The 20,023-nt window shown below is 37.2% G+C and overlaps 1 protein-coding gene across 2 annotated transcripts in view; it reads left to right on the top strand.

The window, feature by feature from the left end:
* dpysl2b (dihydropyrimidinase like 2b) overlaps positions 1-9,957 on the top strand; it is a 60,859-nt gene extending 50,902 nt beyond the window's left edge. For both annotated transcript variants that reach the window (XM_030149662.1, XM_030149663.1), the window contains 3 exons: positions 4,959-5,138; positions 5,947-6,112; positions 7,790-9,957. In XM_030149662.1, the coding sequence (XP_030005522.1) occupies positions 4,959-5,138; positions 5,947-6,112; positions 7,790-7,881 (438 nt within the window). In that variant the 3' untranslated portion in view covers positions 7,882-9,957. The remainder of the gene's footprint in view (positions 1-4,958; positions 5,139-5,946; positions 6,113-7,789) is intronic.
* The last annotated feature ends 10,066 nt before the right edge of the window (positions 9,958-20,023 follow it).

Here is a 20,023-nt window from a genome sequence, read left to right as displayed (position 1 = left end):
TTCTGGCAACCTCACTTTGGCCAATAAAACACATACAACTGCACATTCCTGTTAGGTTACTGCATGCACAGAACATGGTATTTCTACCATTTACTAGTGATTGACATGAGAGATTTAATAATAACTAAGGCGTGAAACCCTGTATAAAACACCTTCAGAGTAGTGTTAGGGATCAGTTGAATTTTTTTTCTGATACTGCTACAAAAATTAAATGGTCAAAGGTTGATGAAGATGTTCTCTACCAGGCAGGAGCTAAAGAGGTGATTTACGCATGTGGTGAAGGAGGACATACAGGTAGAAGATGCAGGAAACAAGGTCAGATGGAAGCATATGATGTGCTGTTGCAACGCCTAAAGGGAGCAGTACAAAGTAGTACCAGTGGAAGTAATAGTAGGTATTAAAACTAAACAATCAATCAATGAAATTTTATTTACATAGCGCCAAATCATAACAAAAGTTATCTCTTGTCACTTTACACATAGAGTTGGTCAAAACCAGACTCTAAGCCAATTTACAGAAACCCAACAGAATCCTCTAGGAGCAAACACTTGTGACTGGTGACAGTGGCGAGGAAAAACTTCCCTTTAACAGGCAGAAACCTCAAGCAGACCAAAACTCCTGAAGGATGGCCATCTGCCTTGAGAGAGAGAGAGGGAGAGAGAGTAAAGGAGGTGAAAATAGAGAGCGATAGAAATAGAGAGAGATTGGGGGAGAGGGAGAAAAGGGGGGAAGTAGGGGTAGACACATGGATGCAGTGGATGCACAGATAACTGAACTAGAACATCTATGGAACTATATAATAAACACTATCATAACTATATGGATAAGTGAGTGATGACAATGAAGGAGGAGAGAGGCAGGACCACAGCAGCAGGTCCAGATGATCCAGGGAAAACCTGTGATGATCCAGGGAAAACCTGTGATGATCCTGGGAAAACCTGTGATGATCCTGGGAAAACCTGTGATGATCCTGGGAAAACCTGTGAGGCGATAAAGCACAGAGACTCCAGGGAAGAAGTCAAGTCAGTAACATGTATTCACTGGGGCGTAAATAGAAGAGAAAATTAGGAGAGAAAAGGTCAGGGAGAAAGAGGAGCAGAGAGGAGGTCATAGAGGAGGATAACAACAGTTTATCATAGTTTCAACTCTCTCTGATGTTCAGTTTTAAAGAAAGGATCTCACACACTGCTCTCTCTGCGTAAGACATAAAGTGTTATACCACTTATCGCCACTAGATGCTGCTCTGATGCCCTGACACCCATAGACTTACACTGGACTTCTCCAAAAATACTGTCAACATATTATTTCCAGGAGTCGTGCTGCTCTCTTTGGCTTTATTTGAATGGGATCCTAGCAGGCTTAATTTTTTTCTTGACATATACTTTGACTATAGTTGTCAATAACTCACATAATCAAGATCACAAAATGACGTTGTTATGCAGAAGTTTACTGTTTTACTGGGTCAGTAAGCAAGGTTTTAGTATTAGCTGATGTATTGCCTCTCACAATCCCATTGGCACAATGCTAAATATGGTCCTTTCAACAAACCACAATGCTCCCACACGGCTGTTTGAAAGCATTTGCTGATGTTGAGATAGACAGACAGACAGACAGACAGACAGACAGACAGACAGACAGACAGACAGACAGATAGACAGACACCTTTTACTCATATGTGTATATATATATATATAAATATATATATATATATATATATATATATATATATATATATATATATATATATATATATATATATTTTTTTTTTTTTTTTTTTTTTTTTTTTTTAAAAAAGCACAATATATTGGAAAAAAATCTTAAAGAAATTGGACAGTGTATTATCTAATGTAATTTAATGGAAATGTAAATATAAACACAAAAAAGCTTACTGTACAAACCACTTATGCTAATCGCTAATGCTAATCGCTCATGCTAATGCTAGGTACTGAGTGTATTAGGATGGGTAAAATGCACAACAAACTGAATGTCACTACGGGTTAATATAGCATTAAAAAAAGCCATGGAAAAACTACAATGTGATAGAGGAAATCTTAATGAAATAGAATGGTGTATTGTGTAGTAGGTAGTAACAACTGAATGTGTAAATATATGTAAATGCTAAAAAAATACCAAAAAACTTACTGCTCCTAATGTGCTAACAGCCAATGCTAATGAAAGTGAATATATATATTGGAATAATAAATAAGACCCACATTCTCTGCTGTTAAATGTATCCTGTGCATTGCTAGATGTTGACATGTTCTTTTTCCATTTGATCAGATAGATACTTTTGGAAGAACTGGCGACATACTGTTAAAAGGTTTCTGCGCTCAACCTATCTTCAGATACTGTGGGTGTAATTTCATGGTCTGTTGCTGCCTGAAGAATCAACCTCCAAATGCAAATGAAATGTAGATTTGTGGTTTTGAGTGTGGATGTGTAGTGGTGACCAGAGGGTTTAAGGTACAAGAGTATGGATTCCACAGTATCACTTACATTAAAACAGTGCAAGAAATGTCAGTGGACAAGTACAACAGACAGTGTGTGTTCGTGGAAAGTGTTCGTCTAAACCCGCCTTGTTCTCTGGTTTTTATTTTATTCCGCTTGGTCAGAAAATGACAGACTATATTCATGGGAGAAATTGCTCATTTGGAGAGTATATACATGAGTGTGTGTGTGTCACAGGACGGCCCGCCCACTGGTGATCTCATCTCGAAATCTCAGAGTCCACCATGACCTCAGCCTCAGTAGCTTTTAGGAGAGTCCAGTCACACAGTGTCCAAATTGGTCACACACTCCTACTGCAAACACACCCAAACATCCAGCTTCATGTTCGCCTTCTTCTTTATCTCCTTCCTCATCATCATCATCTTTTTCTTTTTTATCGTCTTTGTGTCTGTGAGAACCACGGTCTTCTCTCCACCTCAAACAACCATTAGTTTTGCCTTCTTTTGTAGCATTAGCAGCCGGAGGGTACACTTTTAACTCTGGCCCAGGGAAATCAGTTTATCTCCTTCCATAAATGCACTATAAACCATGAAGATTCTGTCAATTTAACACGCTGAACACACTGGAGTCACAACATCAAAACCAGCAATTTTACACTTAAACACTGAATCAGAGTTTCGTAACTCTGCATTCATTAATGCGCTATTGTAGGTTCCATCATCCTTCCCAGAGCAGGACAACAGCTGGTGAAGGGGATGAACGTATCTCCCTTTGAAGGCATTTCTGTGATGATTGAATACATTGTCAATGTTGCTAATGTTAGGTAGAAGCAGCAGTAATAAAACATCACAGGAACACATCTGTCTGCTGTCCAACAACAACTTAAACCAGCGTGAAATCACAGACATTTAAATCTCCCCTTCTAAGATAAAGTATCCGCTGTTATCCATCATATCAGGGCTTATTTTAGAAAATCTTGAGCTCAAAAAAGAAAAGTATGAGTTATAATTTCAGCAGGAAAGCCTAGTTTTCTAATTAGCAAGTTTCTTGTTCTCCATAATGTTACCTTACTTCTAATCTGAGCCAAATTGATTTTATAAAATCCTGGTTGAATATCTTCAAACAACTATAACTATATTTCTCATATACATTTCTTCTAAGTAAAAATGGAAATGTAAGAAAAGTGGAGAAAGTGGAAATAGAAACTAAAAAAACAAAACAAATAACATATTCTTATTAAAAACTATTCACATGAATATATTATGCAAATTATTCTAAGGGTTTGTTGGGTTTTTGGGACAATTTTTCAACTCAATTCAAATAAGCAACTGATGGAGCATAGAGTACACATAGTAGTAATAAAATGAAGTTCTTATGGGAAAGCTTTGAAAATTTAAAACTAAAAAGGTAGAGATTTAGGAGTTTTCTTCCCACTCAAGTTTTTTTTTTTTTTTTTTTTCATGAATTCCCACAACATTGACTAAGTTAGTGTAATGTGACTGTAGATCCATGTATCACTGATCCGTGATAGAAAAAGTTTTTCATATCGCACTTGACCCATCAAGACCCAAACAGCCACCGGCAACCAAAAGCATCTACTGATGTGAAATGTTTAATACCTGTTGATCCACTAATCCTATCAATGCATGTAAATAATTGATGTATCAATGCATGTAAATAATTGATGTAAAATGTGGTTTGTCATCTTTTCATGGTCATCAGATATGACCCATTTGGACGTTCAGAGGCTCTGTAGTGAATGTGGAAACACCGTCATCTTCTACAACCTTGATTCACCAGTAAAACCCATGGAGTTGGATCAATGACAATGGTTGCAGATTCTTGGTTTTATGTTCAGTCAATGATATTTTGCTGAAAAAGTAACTTTTTCTTCAGTTTCCTCTATTTTGATATAATAATGAATTTCTCTGAGCCTTTCAGTAAAGTACATAATGGAAAATATGTGATTTTCACTGAAAAAAATGCTAAATTCGGAGGACGTTACTATAATTAATGGTGATAAATTGCTTAGACAGTGACAGTGATTGTCGATGCTTGTTTTTTTATCCAGTTATTGATATCTTTGCTGAAAAAAGTAACTTTTTCTTCAGTTTTCTCTGTTTCTGGTTTAATTACCTTTGAATTTACTCTGAGCTTTTATGAACTCTCTACATGATCAGTGAATTAAATATAGGAAAATACATGATTTACACTGGAAAAAAATGCAAAATACAGAGGATAATATTACAATAAAAGGTGATAAATCACTTAAGAAAGGTTAATCTAGAGAAGATGTATTTTGGGAACAGTCACAGAAGCAGCACTGGCTCTCTATGGGTTAAACAGTTTCAACAATCTGAGCCTTATAATCTACTACAAGATGTTATTCACACAAATCCTTTAACCTAATCATGTCCATCAGTGGTGTATGAAAACTTTATATTATGAAATGACTGCAGAGTAGTTGTAAAAGTGTATTGAGGACTGATGTGTGTCTCCATGTCTCCCAGACCGTGGAGTACAACATCTTTGAGGGTACAGAGGTACGCGGTGGTCCACTGGTGGTCATCAGCCAGGGGAAGATCGTCCTGGAGGAAGGGAACCTCCACGCCACTGAGGGCTCAGGACGCTACATCGCCCGTAAACCTTTCCCTGACTACGTCTACAAGAGGATAAAAGCTCGCAGCAGGGTACGATAATGTCAGAATTTTTGAGTCACTTAAGTGTGCTCAAATCTTGACCAGAGGTAAATGTATTGAGTGTATATCATATATTATTCTATTTTTACCACTAAGGAAAACACATGGGAACATTTTAATATTGTCTCTCAAAGTGGAGCTATTTTTTCATAGTAATGTAGGGTGTATGTGTAAAAACTAACAAGTAATTAAACCAGCTAGTAAATATAGAGGAGAAAAAGTACAATATTTGGGATGTAGTGGAGTAGAAATGTCAAGTAGCAATAAATGATATCAATTTTATACGTTACACTACCGTACTTTATTTCTATCTTCTACTGGTAATTAATGATGGAGACAAATGGTGGAACAAGGATTTATGGTTAATTAGGGCTTAAAGTATGTGCTGAAGTTATAGAAAACATCAATTAATTTATTGTGACGTGTTCTTGCTGCAGAATAATGTTGTAGGAGATTCAACTTTTTTAGAAATCATGAAAATATAGCAGTTTGTCTGGTAATGGATGCACCAATAGAGTGGTTGAACATCAGGATTAGCATGCAAGAGTTAGCGTTGAATGAAAGTTATTTTCATGAATTTGTATGATTGAATTTGTGTCCTTTAAAATTAATGCAATGGAAAAAGTCTTTAAAACATTTGAAGTAACCCATTTTAGGTGTGAATAAATAATTAAAACAAAATGACCAAATGGAAATAACATCAGGATCAGCCCAGAATCATTTTGTAAAACACTTCATACATATTAACATGTCTTTGTAACGCCCTGCTTGACTCTTGTGTTTCTTACCCATAATGCAGCTGGCTGAGCTCAGGGGCGTGCCCAGAGGATTGTATGATGGCCCGGTGTGCGAGGTGTCCGTCACCCCTAAAACCATGACCCCTGCCTCCTCAGCTAAGACCTCCCCGGCCAAGCAGGTGAACCAGCCGGTCCGCAACCTGCACCAGTCCGGCTTCAGCCTATCCGGTCAGTACCCACAATGCACTGGGGTTCACACTGCTTTAGGGATTTTATTCTGATGATATAGTTTTGTTGTTATTGTGACTGAAATATTTTCAGATATTGATGTATTCTAAAAGCTTCTAAATGTGATCAGATGAGGACAAACACTTCACTCTGACTAATATCCCATTACTGCTCAAACGGTTTCTTTTTTTTCTAAATTACTTCTAATGTAGAAGTTTAATAATCGCTGCTGCTTCAATTCACCAACAACAAACTTTACACATTGTGACTTTATGAGCTCTAAAACCAGATGCCCTTCAGAAGATTCAGTGAAAACATTACAGATTTAATTAGAAGCTGATAAGATGATGTACTGTTAATCTGCCCCTGCTGGTGAAAGAGAAGCTCCCTGCTGAACCATGTTTTTCATCTGTTGTCATTGCAAATAACGTAAATCAGTTTCACAGTTTGATAAGACATGAGTTTGCCACCACTGAACAGGATGGAACAGATTCCCTCTTTGGCTATTGACACTCACCGGCCACTTTATTAGGTACACCTGTTCAATGCATATCAAGGCAGATATCTAAGTGGTCACATGGCAGCAGATTAATGCATTAATTAATGTAGACATGGTCATGATTATCTGCTGAAGTTGAAACCGAGCATCAGAATGGAAAAGAAAGGTAATTTAAGTGATTTACCAAGCGTTTAGTGTGGTTGTTGGTGCCAGATGGAAAACTGCTAATCTACTGAGATTATCACACACAACTATCTCTAGGGTTTTTTATAAACTATATGAACAAAAATATTGGGACACATCATGGCTACAGCTGTAAGATGTCCTGTTCATGCTGATTTGAGATAAAAACACCAATATTTCTTTAAAGTTTAATAGGAGATTTTTCTTCCCAAGTGACGTGAAGAAAGTAGATGTTAGAAAAGTAGGAAATTATTATTATTATTATTATTATTATTATTATTATTATTATTATTATTATTATTAGAGCATGTAAAATATTTTAGAAATGTAGGGGTGGGGGTGCAGTGGTTAGCACTTGTGCCTCACAGCAAGAAGATCCTGGGTTCGATTCCAACACCAGTTGATGGGGGTGGGACCTTTCTGTGTGGAGTTTGCATGTTCTCCCCGTCTCTCCGGGTACTCCGGCTTCCTCCCACCATCCAAAGACATGCACTGATAGGTTCATTGGTTAATCAAAATTGCCCATAGGCGTGACTGTGAAAGTGATTGTTTGTCTCTATATGTCAGCCCTGCGATGAACTGGCAACATGTCCAGGGTGTACCCCGCCTTCGCCCTCAAGTAGCTGGGATAGGCTCCAAGCGACCCCCATGACCCTAGTGAGGATAAAGCGGGTTCAGATAATGAATGAATGTAGGGGTAGAACATTTAAAATAATAATAATAAAAAAAGAATGTTGAGAGAAATTAAGTAAAAACCGTCTCTGAGGCATTTTGGAAGCAAAGATAACAATTTAAACAAAACTAACCAATGCAATCCAATGATATTTATCCCAATATAAAATTATATTATGACATTTGTCTTTATTATTTTGTATCCCAGACCCCTGTTAGAAAAGAAACACCTGAATTCAATGTATCCCGATACTTTTGTCCATATAGTGTATGTCTTATCTTTATATAAAACCTGAAGTTTGACTCTTTATTTGATCCAACAGGGGCCCAGATTGACGATAACATCCCCCGTCGTAACACCCAGCGCATTGTGGCGCCCCCGGGTGGCAGGGCCAACATCACCAGCCTGGGTTAGAGCCCCCGTCGTCGGCTGCTGAGGAGGAATCGAGGGTCAGAGGAGGGACGGCCGCCGGGAGCCGAGGGCTTCGAAGACCTCAACGTGACACCAGGGGGGGCGGGTGGGAGCTGAACCCTCCACCTGCCTCCTTCACCTCACCTCACCTGACGGGGCCGTCCACCCATCCAACCATCCTCCTCCTCCTCTTCCTCCTTCAATGCTTTTTCACGTTCCCACTCTCCCCCTCCCCAAGACCCTTAAGGACAGTTAGAAAGAAAAAAAAAACAAAAAAAAAAGTCTGCCTCATGGTGAAAAAAGAGAAAACACTTCTTATTTGAGCACTTTTGACTGCATTGTTTAGTTTTTTTATACTGTTTTTCCTCCCTGCCATGTAACCGTTTAATGATTGTTTTACTGAGGGGTCGAAATGAATTAATGCGGTTCATTTTAACACAACTGTTCTTTTCTTTTTGGGAGTAGCATGGGTACAAAAACAGTATCTTTCTTCCTTTTTCCATTGAAACAGGTAAAACAGTAGGTTGTTTTCAATTTAACATGAGTTTATCCACCGGCCACAGTTCAGTGATCAGTATCCTATTGATTCACTGCCATGTGGCCTTGGGATTTGACAAATTGAGCAGCAAAGCGACCTATTATTTGGCGAATGCGTACTTAAATCGACGTCTCTCTGCACTGGCTCTCATCTCATGTTTTCCCACCTGTGGCTTTTCCAAGGTACATGAGTATAAAACCATATTTTGTATTTGGCAGCTGCCTTCCAGCTTTGTGAGCCGGCGGGAACAGTCCTGTTGAGCAGAGAAGGAGCTTTGGCAGGTAGTAAATAGAGCTTTATGCCTCATTTTTGAGCGTTTGGTGGGAAAAGGTGACTCGGAGGAAAGAGAACATTTTACTTGCTAACTTCTCCTTGCCTTATCGCTCTTAACACCGTCCTTTTGTTGTTGTTGTTTTTTTTTTTACCAGACCGCACGCAGTAGGTGCCATACACTACGCAGCTACATACTTTTCCGTCTTATTTGCATTCCTGTAAAGCTCCCGTACTTCCTCCTCAACACCGTCCATCGCCGATCAGTGCATTTACATCCGAATGTGACTGTTTTCTACTCATCTGAATCCCTCTTTCCTTTCTGCTCTTTACGTGCCTGAACCCACTGAAGTTGTACTGATATAGTTTGGTTGTCATTTTCTTATTCTTATTGAGGTAAGTGAAGGATGTAAGATAAAAAAAAAAAGATGTAAAATAGCCAGGATTAACCGATTCAAAGGTGCCAGATTTTGCGCTTTCAAAGGGCCTACGCTTGTCGGTAGAGCCCGTGTAAAGACGAAAAATGCTCGATATGTTGAAATGTTCTAATGTTTTAGAGTTTTAACTTGTTGTCAAACTGCTTTCTAGTGTCATTCTGTAACTAGGTGCCTATAAGGGCTGAGCACTATTAATTTTGCTTACGAGTACAGTAGACATGAGCTCATGTATTTCTGACCAGTGTGCAGTGTTGATGTGTGAGGGATGGGACACACAGCAGGTTCCTGTGCCGCGCTTCTCTAAACCGAACCGGGCCAGGCTAAACGCTCAACAGCGCGTTTCTTCCCTCGATCTGGTTTAAGTTAAGCCGCGCAACCGGTTTCCTGTTTTCACTCATGTGTCAGCTGGATGTTGGCTGCCGTTCACCGCCGTTCTGCAGACCTTTTTCTTCTCCATGACTCAACACGGAGCAATAAGCTCATCCTGACATAAACACAGCCAGGGGCCCGCTACACCAAGAGATTGTAAGATTAGCTTCTAGACTTTAGCCTGGAATAGAATATAACCTGATTCTGCCTCAAAAATAAAGGCTTACATGTTCACTTTCCGAACCAAGGATTGACTATTTTATTAGAGAAGGATTTTAATTTCAGTTTGGCTTTAAACTGGTGTAATCCTATTTAGAAAGAATAGCCAGTTCATTGTTTAAAACAAAAACAATAACTTTTCTTCTATTTCATCGGCCTGAGGGCAAAAGTAGGAGTAAAATGACTAAAGTGACAGTAAAATTAAAGTAAAAAAGTTTGTGCCAATACTTATGGAAAGTGCAAAAATCTAAAAAAAAAAAAAGCAAAAAAGGTGTGAAAAGTGCTTGGATGTCTATTCTAAATCATTAAATCACCTGTGTATTGTAGTTTAATCCGACTTAAATTAGATTCAGTTCTCAGTTTGTCTTCATGCAGAACCCCCCCCCCCCCCCCCCACACACACACACACACACACACACACATAGAGAACACACACTATTAAGTCACAATGCAGACATTTTAAAGTTACACAGTCTCTGTGTTTGTGCTTTCAACCCCAGTTTCTCCTGATGCGACTGGACGCCTATAGAAGGCAAAGTCTGTCAGCGTTATGAATGCTCTAAGTATCAGAGGAATCTAAAGCAGGCAGCGAAACATGACAAATATCTCATAAGCATTCAAAGATGAGACGGGACGGGAAGCGAGAACTGGATCTCCACGGCAACTTATCACATCACACAACAAGGTTTCTATCAAGTCAGGGATGGGGAATTTCCCCCCATGTGAGTCACGTTTGTGGACTGGACTCACCTTGTTTTCATCTTAATAATCAGTGTTGGGAAGTTTACTGAAATGTAAGAGTCTGATTACTTTAACACTTTAATCAGTTCTATTAAAATTATCCATTTTTGAATGATTGAATTGGTAGAACTTCTTAGGTGTCTTTTTTTTTCTCTGTAACTGATTAAAGTTAGTTTATTTTGTAGTTTAATCATATAAAGCTTTTACACATAACTAGTTTCTCCCCAACACTGATACACGACTGTACATTTAGCTTGTTTGTGAGATAAAACCCTTTCTTTTTACACCCATCTTCAATATTCTTGTAATTTCTAACACCTTATCTGTACATTCAGTGTCAGTGTAGATGGTGAGGATGTATTTTAATACCTATAGTTACACATGGACAGAACAGACCAGCCTTTAGACCATCTTGATCAGGCACACAATGACCTCAAACAATAGCTGTTTTCAGGCCTTTTTGAATGTGTAAAGCTCTCTAACACGTTCACCACATTCATGTAGTTTAACATAATGTTTCCTGATTCAACTGTCTGATGTACAGTCCCTTCTATGCTTCATCTAAGTCAATGTCTGGAGGAATTCATAGCCCGCCCCTGGTCTAAGTCCATGAACACCAGCTCTCCTGCACACTTGTATTTTCCATGTCATTTCTTCCTTTCACTTTGCCTTTATCTTTTTATTTTTTCCCCTTACACCCCCCCCCCCCCCCTTCCTCTTTTGGCTCCTGTCATTGTTTCTGGCTGTTGCTGTGGTTACAGACCCCTGGACTCTCACAGGGTTTTCTGCTTTTTGTTTGTCATGGCAACACTTGTGAGATTGGAGGTTGCCAGTAGCAACCCGTCCCAACCCGGTGCTATTAGTACAGCCTCACAGAAGCACTCACACACTTGTATAATTACTCATAATCCTCCGCTGAGTTGCGTGAAGTCCAAAATCCGCTGCAAGCCTAAAAAGAAGCTATTAGGGCTGAAAGCACAGCACGGACTGTAGTAGTGACACACATAAACAGAATCGACTTGGATATTTAAACCTGCCTGTCAATGCTGCCCCCCCGCCCCTGTGTCCCATGCCTCCTCAGTTCACACAAACACACTCCTATACTCCTTTAATGCTCTGTCAGCTTGGATGCTTTTCTATGCCATATTATGCTAATGATATATGAGTGATATGTATGTACGCACTGTGCTGCAGACTGAGAGGAGCTTCTTCCTTTCTGAGGTTGTTGATGCTGTCGAACACCTTCTCGCCCACCCCCACTCTCACCCTCACCCTCACCCTCACCCTCACCCTCCTCTGTAAGCCTTTCCTCTTTGTGAAAGTGAAAACTGTGTGATGGTATTTTGTCTCGGTGGATTTGGGGTTTTCTGGGTTTGCTCACTGTGGAAAAAAAAAAGTGTCAAATCCCATGAATGATGGTGTAAAGAAAAAGAACAAGGACTTCAAACAATTAAAAAAATGGGAAAAGGAACTCAATCTCAGCTCTTTTGTGTGCTTTTTTTTTTTTTTTAAATTTTTCATTATCGGATGGAGGCTTTAAGAGAGAGCAGTGTTGGACAAAATATTCTAACCCTTCACTTAACTTTAGTATTGATATTTTAGCTCACCAGCAGGGGCCAGTCTGGTACCAAAACACTCTCAAGACCAAAAAAACACCAACAAATTAACACTATCCATGATCACACACTGAATAAAGTGTAAAGCTTGTTCACACACATCTGTATAACAGTATCATCAAGTTTCCTCTTCAAATAAAAACTCATAGATGTTTTATTTTAACAGTATCCAACTTTGACATCTCAGTTTTTTGGGAAACACTAATCAACATTTTTCATAATTTTATTATATTTTATTTGGCAAACTTTTCATGACCTAGATGTGTTCAATATCTTTACATTATTCTATGCAAGCCACAATTACAGTGGAAAATGTGTTGGGACACCCCCCTGGCCATTAAAATATAGTCCGTTTATTTTTTTATTCCAAGTGAATATTAGCATCAGTGTCAATGTTAATGTCATGTTCAGAAGAAAAAAAAAAAACAAAAAAACTATGGACTCCAGTATTTACCTTTTTTTTTTTTTTTTTTTTTTTTAACTTTCTTCTGAGTGAACATTTGTGCCAAAATTCTGTCAAACCACTCCTAAAATATTATACTATTTAGTATTTTTACAAACACACTTTAAAGGGTTATAATAATCTGCATGTTAATTGCCTTTTTCTCATCATTATAATAACTTCCTTGTAGTGCAATATTGTCCAAATGAGGCTTCAGAGGAGTAGGAACAATCTGTTTTATTGCTTTCACACTGACAGAGGGTTTATCAGTAATCAGCACAAGTCAGGACACCTGGAGGAACCAACAAACAGGGCTTCATTTCACTCCACGGCTGCAGAAAAACTGTAAGTTCATGAGTCATTTCTCATTCCTTCAAATGTGTATTATCTGGTGTCCTTTCAGCAACTTATTCCTTACCTTAGCTCCATTTCACTTCATTGATGATACTTGAACCACTAAAATTGGTGTGAAATCAGTCTTTATTTACACTTTGACCATTACTCGTTAAATACAACAGTAAACTGAGGCAGAATAACGATGGGGAGTTTTAGCCTTGAAGATGCCTCCTGTCCCGATGAGGATGTTTCAGACACTATTTAAGAAGCCTTTCATTTTAAACTGTAGCTCTCAAAGAATTGGATTGACCCTCAAAGTGTTTGATATCTTATGAAACACTAATTCCATAAATACATGTTAATAATTGGTGTAAAATACAGTTTGTCATCTTTTTATGGTCATCAGATATGACGCATTTGGATGTTCAGAGGCTCCGTAGTTACCATGGAAACACTGTCATCTTCTACAACATTTATTCATCAGTGAAACCCTTGGAGTTTGATCAATGACAGTGGATGTAGATGCGTGTTTTTATGTTCAGTCTGTGACATGTTTTGTAGAAAAGTCCCGTTTGTTTGTTTTCTCTGTTTTGACATAATGACCTCTGAGATTTTATGAACATCTACATGATCTGTAAGTTAAATAAAATAAAATGCCTAATTTTCACTGATTAATGCAAAATGCAGGAAATGATATTTAATTAAATGTGGAGAAAAGTTCATTTGGGAGCCACTACAGAAAGGTCTTTAAGGTTTAAATTAATTCTGGAATGTAACCATTTCCTGGTTTATTTCCTTCCTTGTGACGCTCAAGTAAATATCTTTGGGTTGTAGATGAAACAAGACTTTTGAGGATGCCATCTCAGGCTTTGGGAAACACTGATCAACATTTTTCCTCATTTTATGACATTTCATAGGTCAAACTTTTACAACTCAGATATTCTGGCCTTAGTTTGATCAACTGAAGTGTTTTAGACACTTATTTTATGCTCAGTTAATGCTAGTTCAGTTAATTTTTCCTCAGTTTTCTCTTTTGATATAATAACCTGTGAATTCACTCTGTGCTTCTATGAACATTTGAACATGATTTAGAAATTTAGAAAATACCCGATTTTTACTAAAAATGATAATACTATAATAAATGGGGATAACGAAGTGGGAAATATTAAATGTAGAAAGAAATGAATTTGGAAGTCGCAGCAAAAATAGTTCTAGGTCTTTGAGGGTTAAACATGTTCCGTATGACAATAAGAGAACTCAGTCAGTGTTAGATCATGAGGTAGAGCAGGTTGTAAACAAACTCAAAGGTTGATGGTTCAATCCCTCGTTCATCCTTTACATATGTCCTTGGGCAATAAAGTGTCTTATGTTATGTTTTTATGGGGGATAGTTTATTGCAGTTTGGGTACCATCAAAGTAGAAAGAGGCTATAAAAATGCAAATCCATGCATGATTTAATAATGAAAATACATTTTATTTGTATCGCACTTTTAAAGATGCTTTATATGAGTTAAAACAAGACAGTAGAAAGAAGAATATTCATAGGACTATAGAACACAGTGTATAGAATATAGAAATGAAAACCGCATGATGATTATCATACAAAAAGCACTTGATAAACCATTTAAAACAAGTTAAATGTCATTCTAAAAAGGTGAGTTTTAAGTTGAAATTTGCATAATGGCATTTATTTAAGCTTTTATGGTTTATTTCCTGCACAGGTTGAATATTTCCTCCTTTTCTTTGCCGTTTTTGTGACTCATAAATAATGCAACATTTCCCAGAGATGTGATTGTTTATGCATTCCTGTCTTCCTGTGCTAGACTTTCTCCGTGCATTTGTAGCGCAGCTCATAACGAGGATGTCAAAGCATATGATGAATCTCCAACAGCTGATCCATACAGTAACCCTTCTACATCCAACACACCTGTAGAAAATAACGCTCCCACACAGACCTGTTTGCAGAATGTGTTCTATTTGTCTGCACTAGGTGGCAGTGTTGTCATCCTGTTCACGCTCATCCCTCTGCTTCCTCCCTCACTGACAGGTGGAATTTTCTTTTTCTCATTTAGTGAATGAAAAATTATTTAAGGAGTCACCCTGTGGCTTTCCTTCTGCTAAAGTCACCCAAAATCACTGCTTTAGAGCGTGTAATTAAAATGTTGTCACCTAATTAATTAATATTCACCTTGCAGCCTGTTTCAAATGTTCTTAAATTTTTGAAGGTGGAATAACAAGTAGCTAGAACCCAACTATTAAAATCAACCTGTTGGGCTAAATCCATAGAGCTTCAATGTGTCCACAGATTGCTGTAATGAATTTTAAGTATTTTACGTTGACATCAAACAAAACACACAACTGTATCGTTGTGTTTTTTATTATCACTGCAGGGTTTATTGTATTGTATTACTAGTGCATTTATATGCAAATCTGAGGTATTCATACAACATTTGTCTGACAGTTTTAATTCTTTTTGCAGTTTTTCATTCCTGTCCTGTCTAATGCAAACCACTTACATGTATCTCCAAATGTGTTGATTTTTAATGTTTGTGATAAACTGACAGATGAGGCATTTCCTTTCCTTTTTAAACTGAATCAACTCTTTAAAAACCCCCTTAGATTTGCTGGAAAATGCATCGTCACACACGTTTAAAACACTCCTCATTTTCAGGGATGTGTGGTTTTCACAGGACGGTGATGCTACAAATGTATGAAGATCATTTTACAGTATAGCCTAGAACAGTGGTTCCCAACCTTTTTTGGCTTGTGACCCCATTTTAACATCACAAATTTGTGCCGACCCCAGACATTCAAAACAGAGACTTTTTTTTTTTCCTACATAATGTATATTATTATGGACAGAGGCAGAAAATCCAGGTGTAGATTACTGCACAGAGTGAGAATTTTATTTTCCTTGGTCAGGATATGTACAGTCAGTCCAGCTTGGATTTACAAGGCTGACAATTAATACTGAACAAACAAGAACTCAAACTATGAATTATGAAAGAGCTGCAGCATCTGAAACCGACCACAATGATTCTGTTGGGTTTCTGTAAATTGGCTTAGAGGCTGGTTTTGACCAACTCTATATATAAAGCGTTGTGAGAGAACTTTTTTGTTGTGATCTGGCACTATATAAATAAAATTTGATTGATTGAGTGATTTGATTGGTTTTCCCCTGTAAGTCGCTTTGGAAAAAAGCATCTGCCAAATGCATAAACATAAACAACGAACATTTGAAAGATAAACAGTACCACAGTGCTTCAGTTTCAGCTTCACAGTTTGTCATGTCTTTTATGGATTGGGATTGTCTCTCTCAACTCACCATAATTTTTTTTTTTTATTAGTAAGTTGTTATTTTTTATTTTTATCAATTACTAGAAATTTCAGGTGACCCCACGTGGGGTCCCGACCCCAAGGTTGAAAAACACTGGCCTAGAACATGGTGCATTTCTGTACCAACAGTATATAAAACCATTAAAATAAGATCAAACTTAAACATTTGTAGAAGTAAAATGAATCAAAACATCAGATAGAATAGCAAAACTGTGACCTGGACCTTTTTATAGCACAGTAAGATGCAGTACTTCTACTTTTTAAGGTGTATTATTTGTACTTTTACTTAAATAAAAGGAAATGAAAGTATAGGGTTGCTCTTATGTTTTTCTCCCCTAGCTACAAGTAATAATCGAATGAAAAGGGAATTTACTCAAGTAAATGATCCAGAGATAATATCAACCTGTTTACAGCTGGAAACTTGAGTCACATGCTGATGCCTCCCACTGCCGTTCATCTACTTTTTATAAACACATTTGTGAGGAAACATTGGTTTTTCAATGAGCTAGAGGTGTGGTTGTATCGATCACAGTCATGGATACCAAACTACACTAGAAACACTCTTATATTATTATTTAAGCTCCTGCAGGGAACCAAAAGTCAGGACGATGAGCGAATAAATAAATGTACAGACAGCTGAGTCGGTTCTTGCTCTTTGACTCTATGAAGGGCGCCATTGATTGACCAAACCATTTTGCAGTGTTTACAAAATAAATTAAAAGAGATGTAAATTTTAAATAAATAATGAACAGCGGGGTTAAGCTTTTAATAACCTGGGGAACTGATAACAGGTCGACTGGAGAAAAATGTCAATAAATGAATCCTCCCACTCTCTGTGCTGAACACGATGCCGGCTAATGTTTCCTCCCTGCTGCACTGGATGGTGTTTTCCCTTTTTTCAAACTATCATATCATGTGGAATCTTTTAACGCTACAACAAACCTGACATGAACTTTAGATAAAAACCTGCGTTGCTAGTGTTGGCTCACATGTTTTTTTTCAAGCACAAACACTTAAGCTGTCTTGATTCACAGCGCTCCAAAAGACAAAGTCAGAGCACTGACCGGACAAGTGTACTGACCTTTTCAAGCTCACTCTGGCTTTTAGAAATGTGAGTTTTAACATGAATCAGCCGGAGGTCAAGCTGCGGCTGCATTTTCTACCAAAGAGGAAAAGGAAAAAAAAAAAACCTGCTGCTGTACAATCTCAGATCATCTGAGCTCAGTTACTGTGGAGCAAAGGTGAGAAATGTCCAAACAATGGACATGAGCAGCAGGGGAAGGGCAATTTAGATCCATTACTTCAATTCAATGAATGCACTAAAATGGTGCAGTGTTTTTTTATTATTATTATTATTATTATTATTATTATTATTTATTATTATATCTGATGACTTTTGATTCATTTCACTGTTGCACACATTGAATAACCCTATAATCTGTTGGTAGTTGCATTATGCTCTATGAGATCATCTGTCCATGTGTCTCTACAAACTCAACTTTCCATGAGCTCAGACCTGTTTTCAGTTTTGTGATGAGGCATTTTCTGGCAAACCGAAGAGGTTTTTACTGAGCTTATTTATTATAGGAGGAAGGGGAAGGAAAACACTTCACTTCAACATATTTTGGAGATACAGGGTTTTCACTGAAAAAAAGGGGGTGAAATATCTAAAAAGTACAATATTTGTCTGAGATGTAATAGAGTAAAAACAATACAGCTGCATAAAATGGAAATAACCAATGATGTTAAATTTGTAAAGTATTTATGGAAAAATCAATGGGCAAGGACCTCAGCTTCAAAATGAAATAGAGGTCATGACTGTAGTTTTCCTTAACAGATTTCTCCAACATGGACTTGAATATATTTTGTCTTAAATTGTTGAAACCAAGGGGAGAGCATGTCTGAAACAAAATGAAGCCAATGGTGAATGACAACATTTCTAATTCACAGATTAAAATTCTTGAATGCAAAACCCACAGACAAGAGATTTTTCCTTTCAGATCAAACTATACAACAGTAAACAGAGTGGAATATTAATCACATTGACTAAAAATAAGAAACAAATCAATCAATCAATCAATCAATCCAAACAATCAGGATTTTCTTATATTTTTTCAGAGACCCTATGTGTTGTCTGATTTCCAACATCTTCCCTAAGTTTGATGACGACTTTTCATTTTCATCCCTTCAACAGAACATTGTAATTTCACATCCTTTTAAACCATTAGTATTATCAAGGCTGTGTTTAACCTAAATTGGGAACAGCTAGAAGAATTAAGGGACATAAAAAGTGTGAAAGAAAACTTAGTCAAAACTTTTTTTTCTTTTTTTTTTTTTTAACGAATTTGACCAATATAATATAGAGGGTAGTGAAGGCTACATTTTAAATTAACTACTGTATTTCTACCTGTTACTGTTTTATCTGATGAATTTATATTGGTCTGACAATCTCATTAAAAATGATTTTAGAATATTATTGTTTTTATTACCTTTTACACCATATTATCAATACTGCAAATACCTGTCATGAACAAATAAATGAATATTGAATCCAGATGTAAAAGGTAAATGTTTGATCCTTTTTGTACATTTTACTCCTTCACAACAAAACACAATTATTTTATTTTATATTTCTAATAATTCTGAGTATTTCTCCCTCCTCTTCAGGGGAATGCCTATTAGAAAAACATGACAGCTGCATATTACTGATTAAAATATGAGGCATAATTGAACCATATATAATAAAATGTAAAAGGCGTTTTGATGGAGAACAAAGTGAATACACCAGAAGGGCGGACAGTGTGCCAGATGGCAGCAGTCTGATATTTAAAACAAACGCTCCAAGACACGAGTATTAAATGCATCTTATGTGGCATTAGCTCCTTCTCATGTGCAAACGGTTTATATCTTTCCTAATTAATTTCTTTTCACAGCTGCCAGAGTTCAATCCAGTAATTTCAAGTCCATGCAAAGAGCTAAAATAAATCCAGAAGTCTTCAGTGAAAGGTGAAACATTGCAGTCATTTATACCAAGAGAATCTTACTTTTATGTGTTTTTAAGTTGCTCAGATGCTAAATGTCTGACAGTGCAGATAAATAATCAAATTCTCTTTAGCTTTAGGGTAAAATCTCTGTATTTCATGTGTCTGTCCTGTGGTGCGTTCACTGTTCGAGTCTGGTCATATCCCTTCAGGTGACTCATCACATGACAAGATGCAGGTGTTTTTATTGTTTCGAAGCTTCGAGGATGTGAATGTTCACACAGGTGTTTGCGCTTCATTGTGGTGACATCAGCCGTGCAGCGATTATGTGAAATCACTGCACTTACGTGGGCGGGGGTTTCAGTGGAACCATGGAGTGGACATATTACAGGTCTGAGCAACTACTTACTTTTGAAATTCTTGTGGTTTTATACGCACTTTAAAAATGTCAGGCATATTTTGACAGTTACTATAACAGAAAATAAGTGGAATATAATGGACTCTCAGGCTTTTTAAAAAAATTGTCTTTAAAAATTCTCCTGTAAATCAACTTTGATAGCCTCTTCAAATATGTATGTTATTTACCTCATATAACAGTATTTCAGAAACTTCTGGACTTGAACTCTTCAACTTGTATCACATATGGGCTGTGGGTGACATTATTCCTAAAATTAGTGTTAGTCATGATCAATAAAAAGTATAAACTGTGAAAGTTAAAAAATGGGAGGGTAATAGGAAATGTGAACTGATTTCCCTGATTAGGATACGCAAAGAGTTTATATGGCTTGATTTGAGGAAAATGATGTAAAAGATGAAAATGACAAAGGCTTAAGTACAAGATGTTAAAAAAAAGCTAGAGG

Source organism: Sphaeramia orbicularis, chromosome 12, assembly GCF_902148855.1.
Source record: "Sphaeramia orbicularis chromosome 12, fSphaOr1.1, whole genome shotgun sequence".
NCBI lineage: Eukaryota > Metazoa > Chordata > Actinopteri > Kurtiformes > Apogonidae > Sphaeramia > Sphaeramia orbicularis.
Note: the sequence above shows the minus strand (reverse complement) of the source record. Positions and strands in the feature narration are given on the sequence as shown.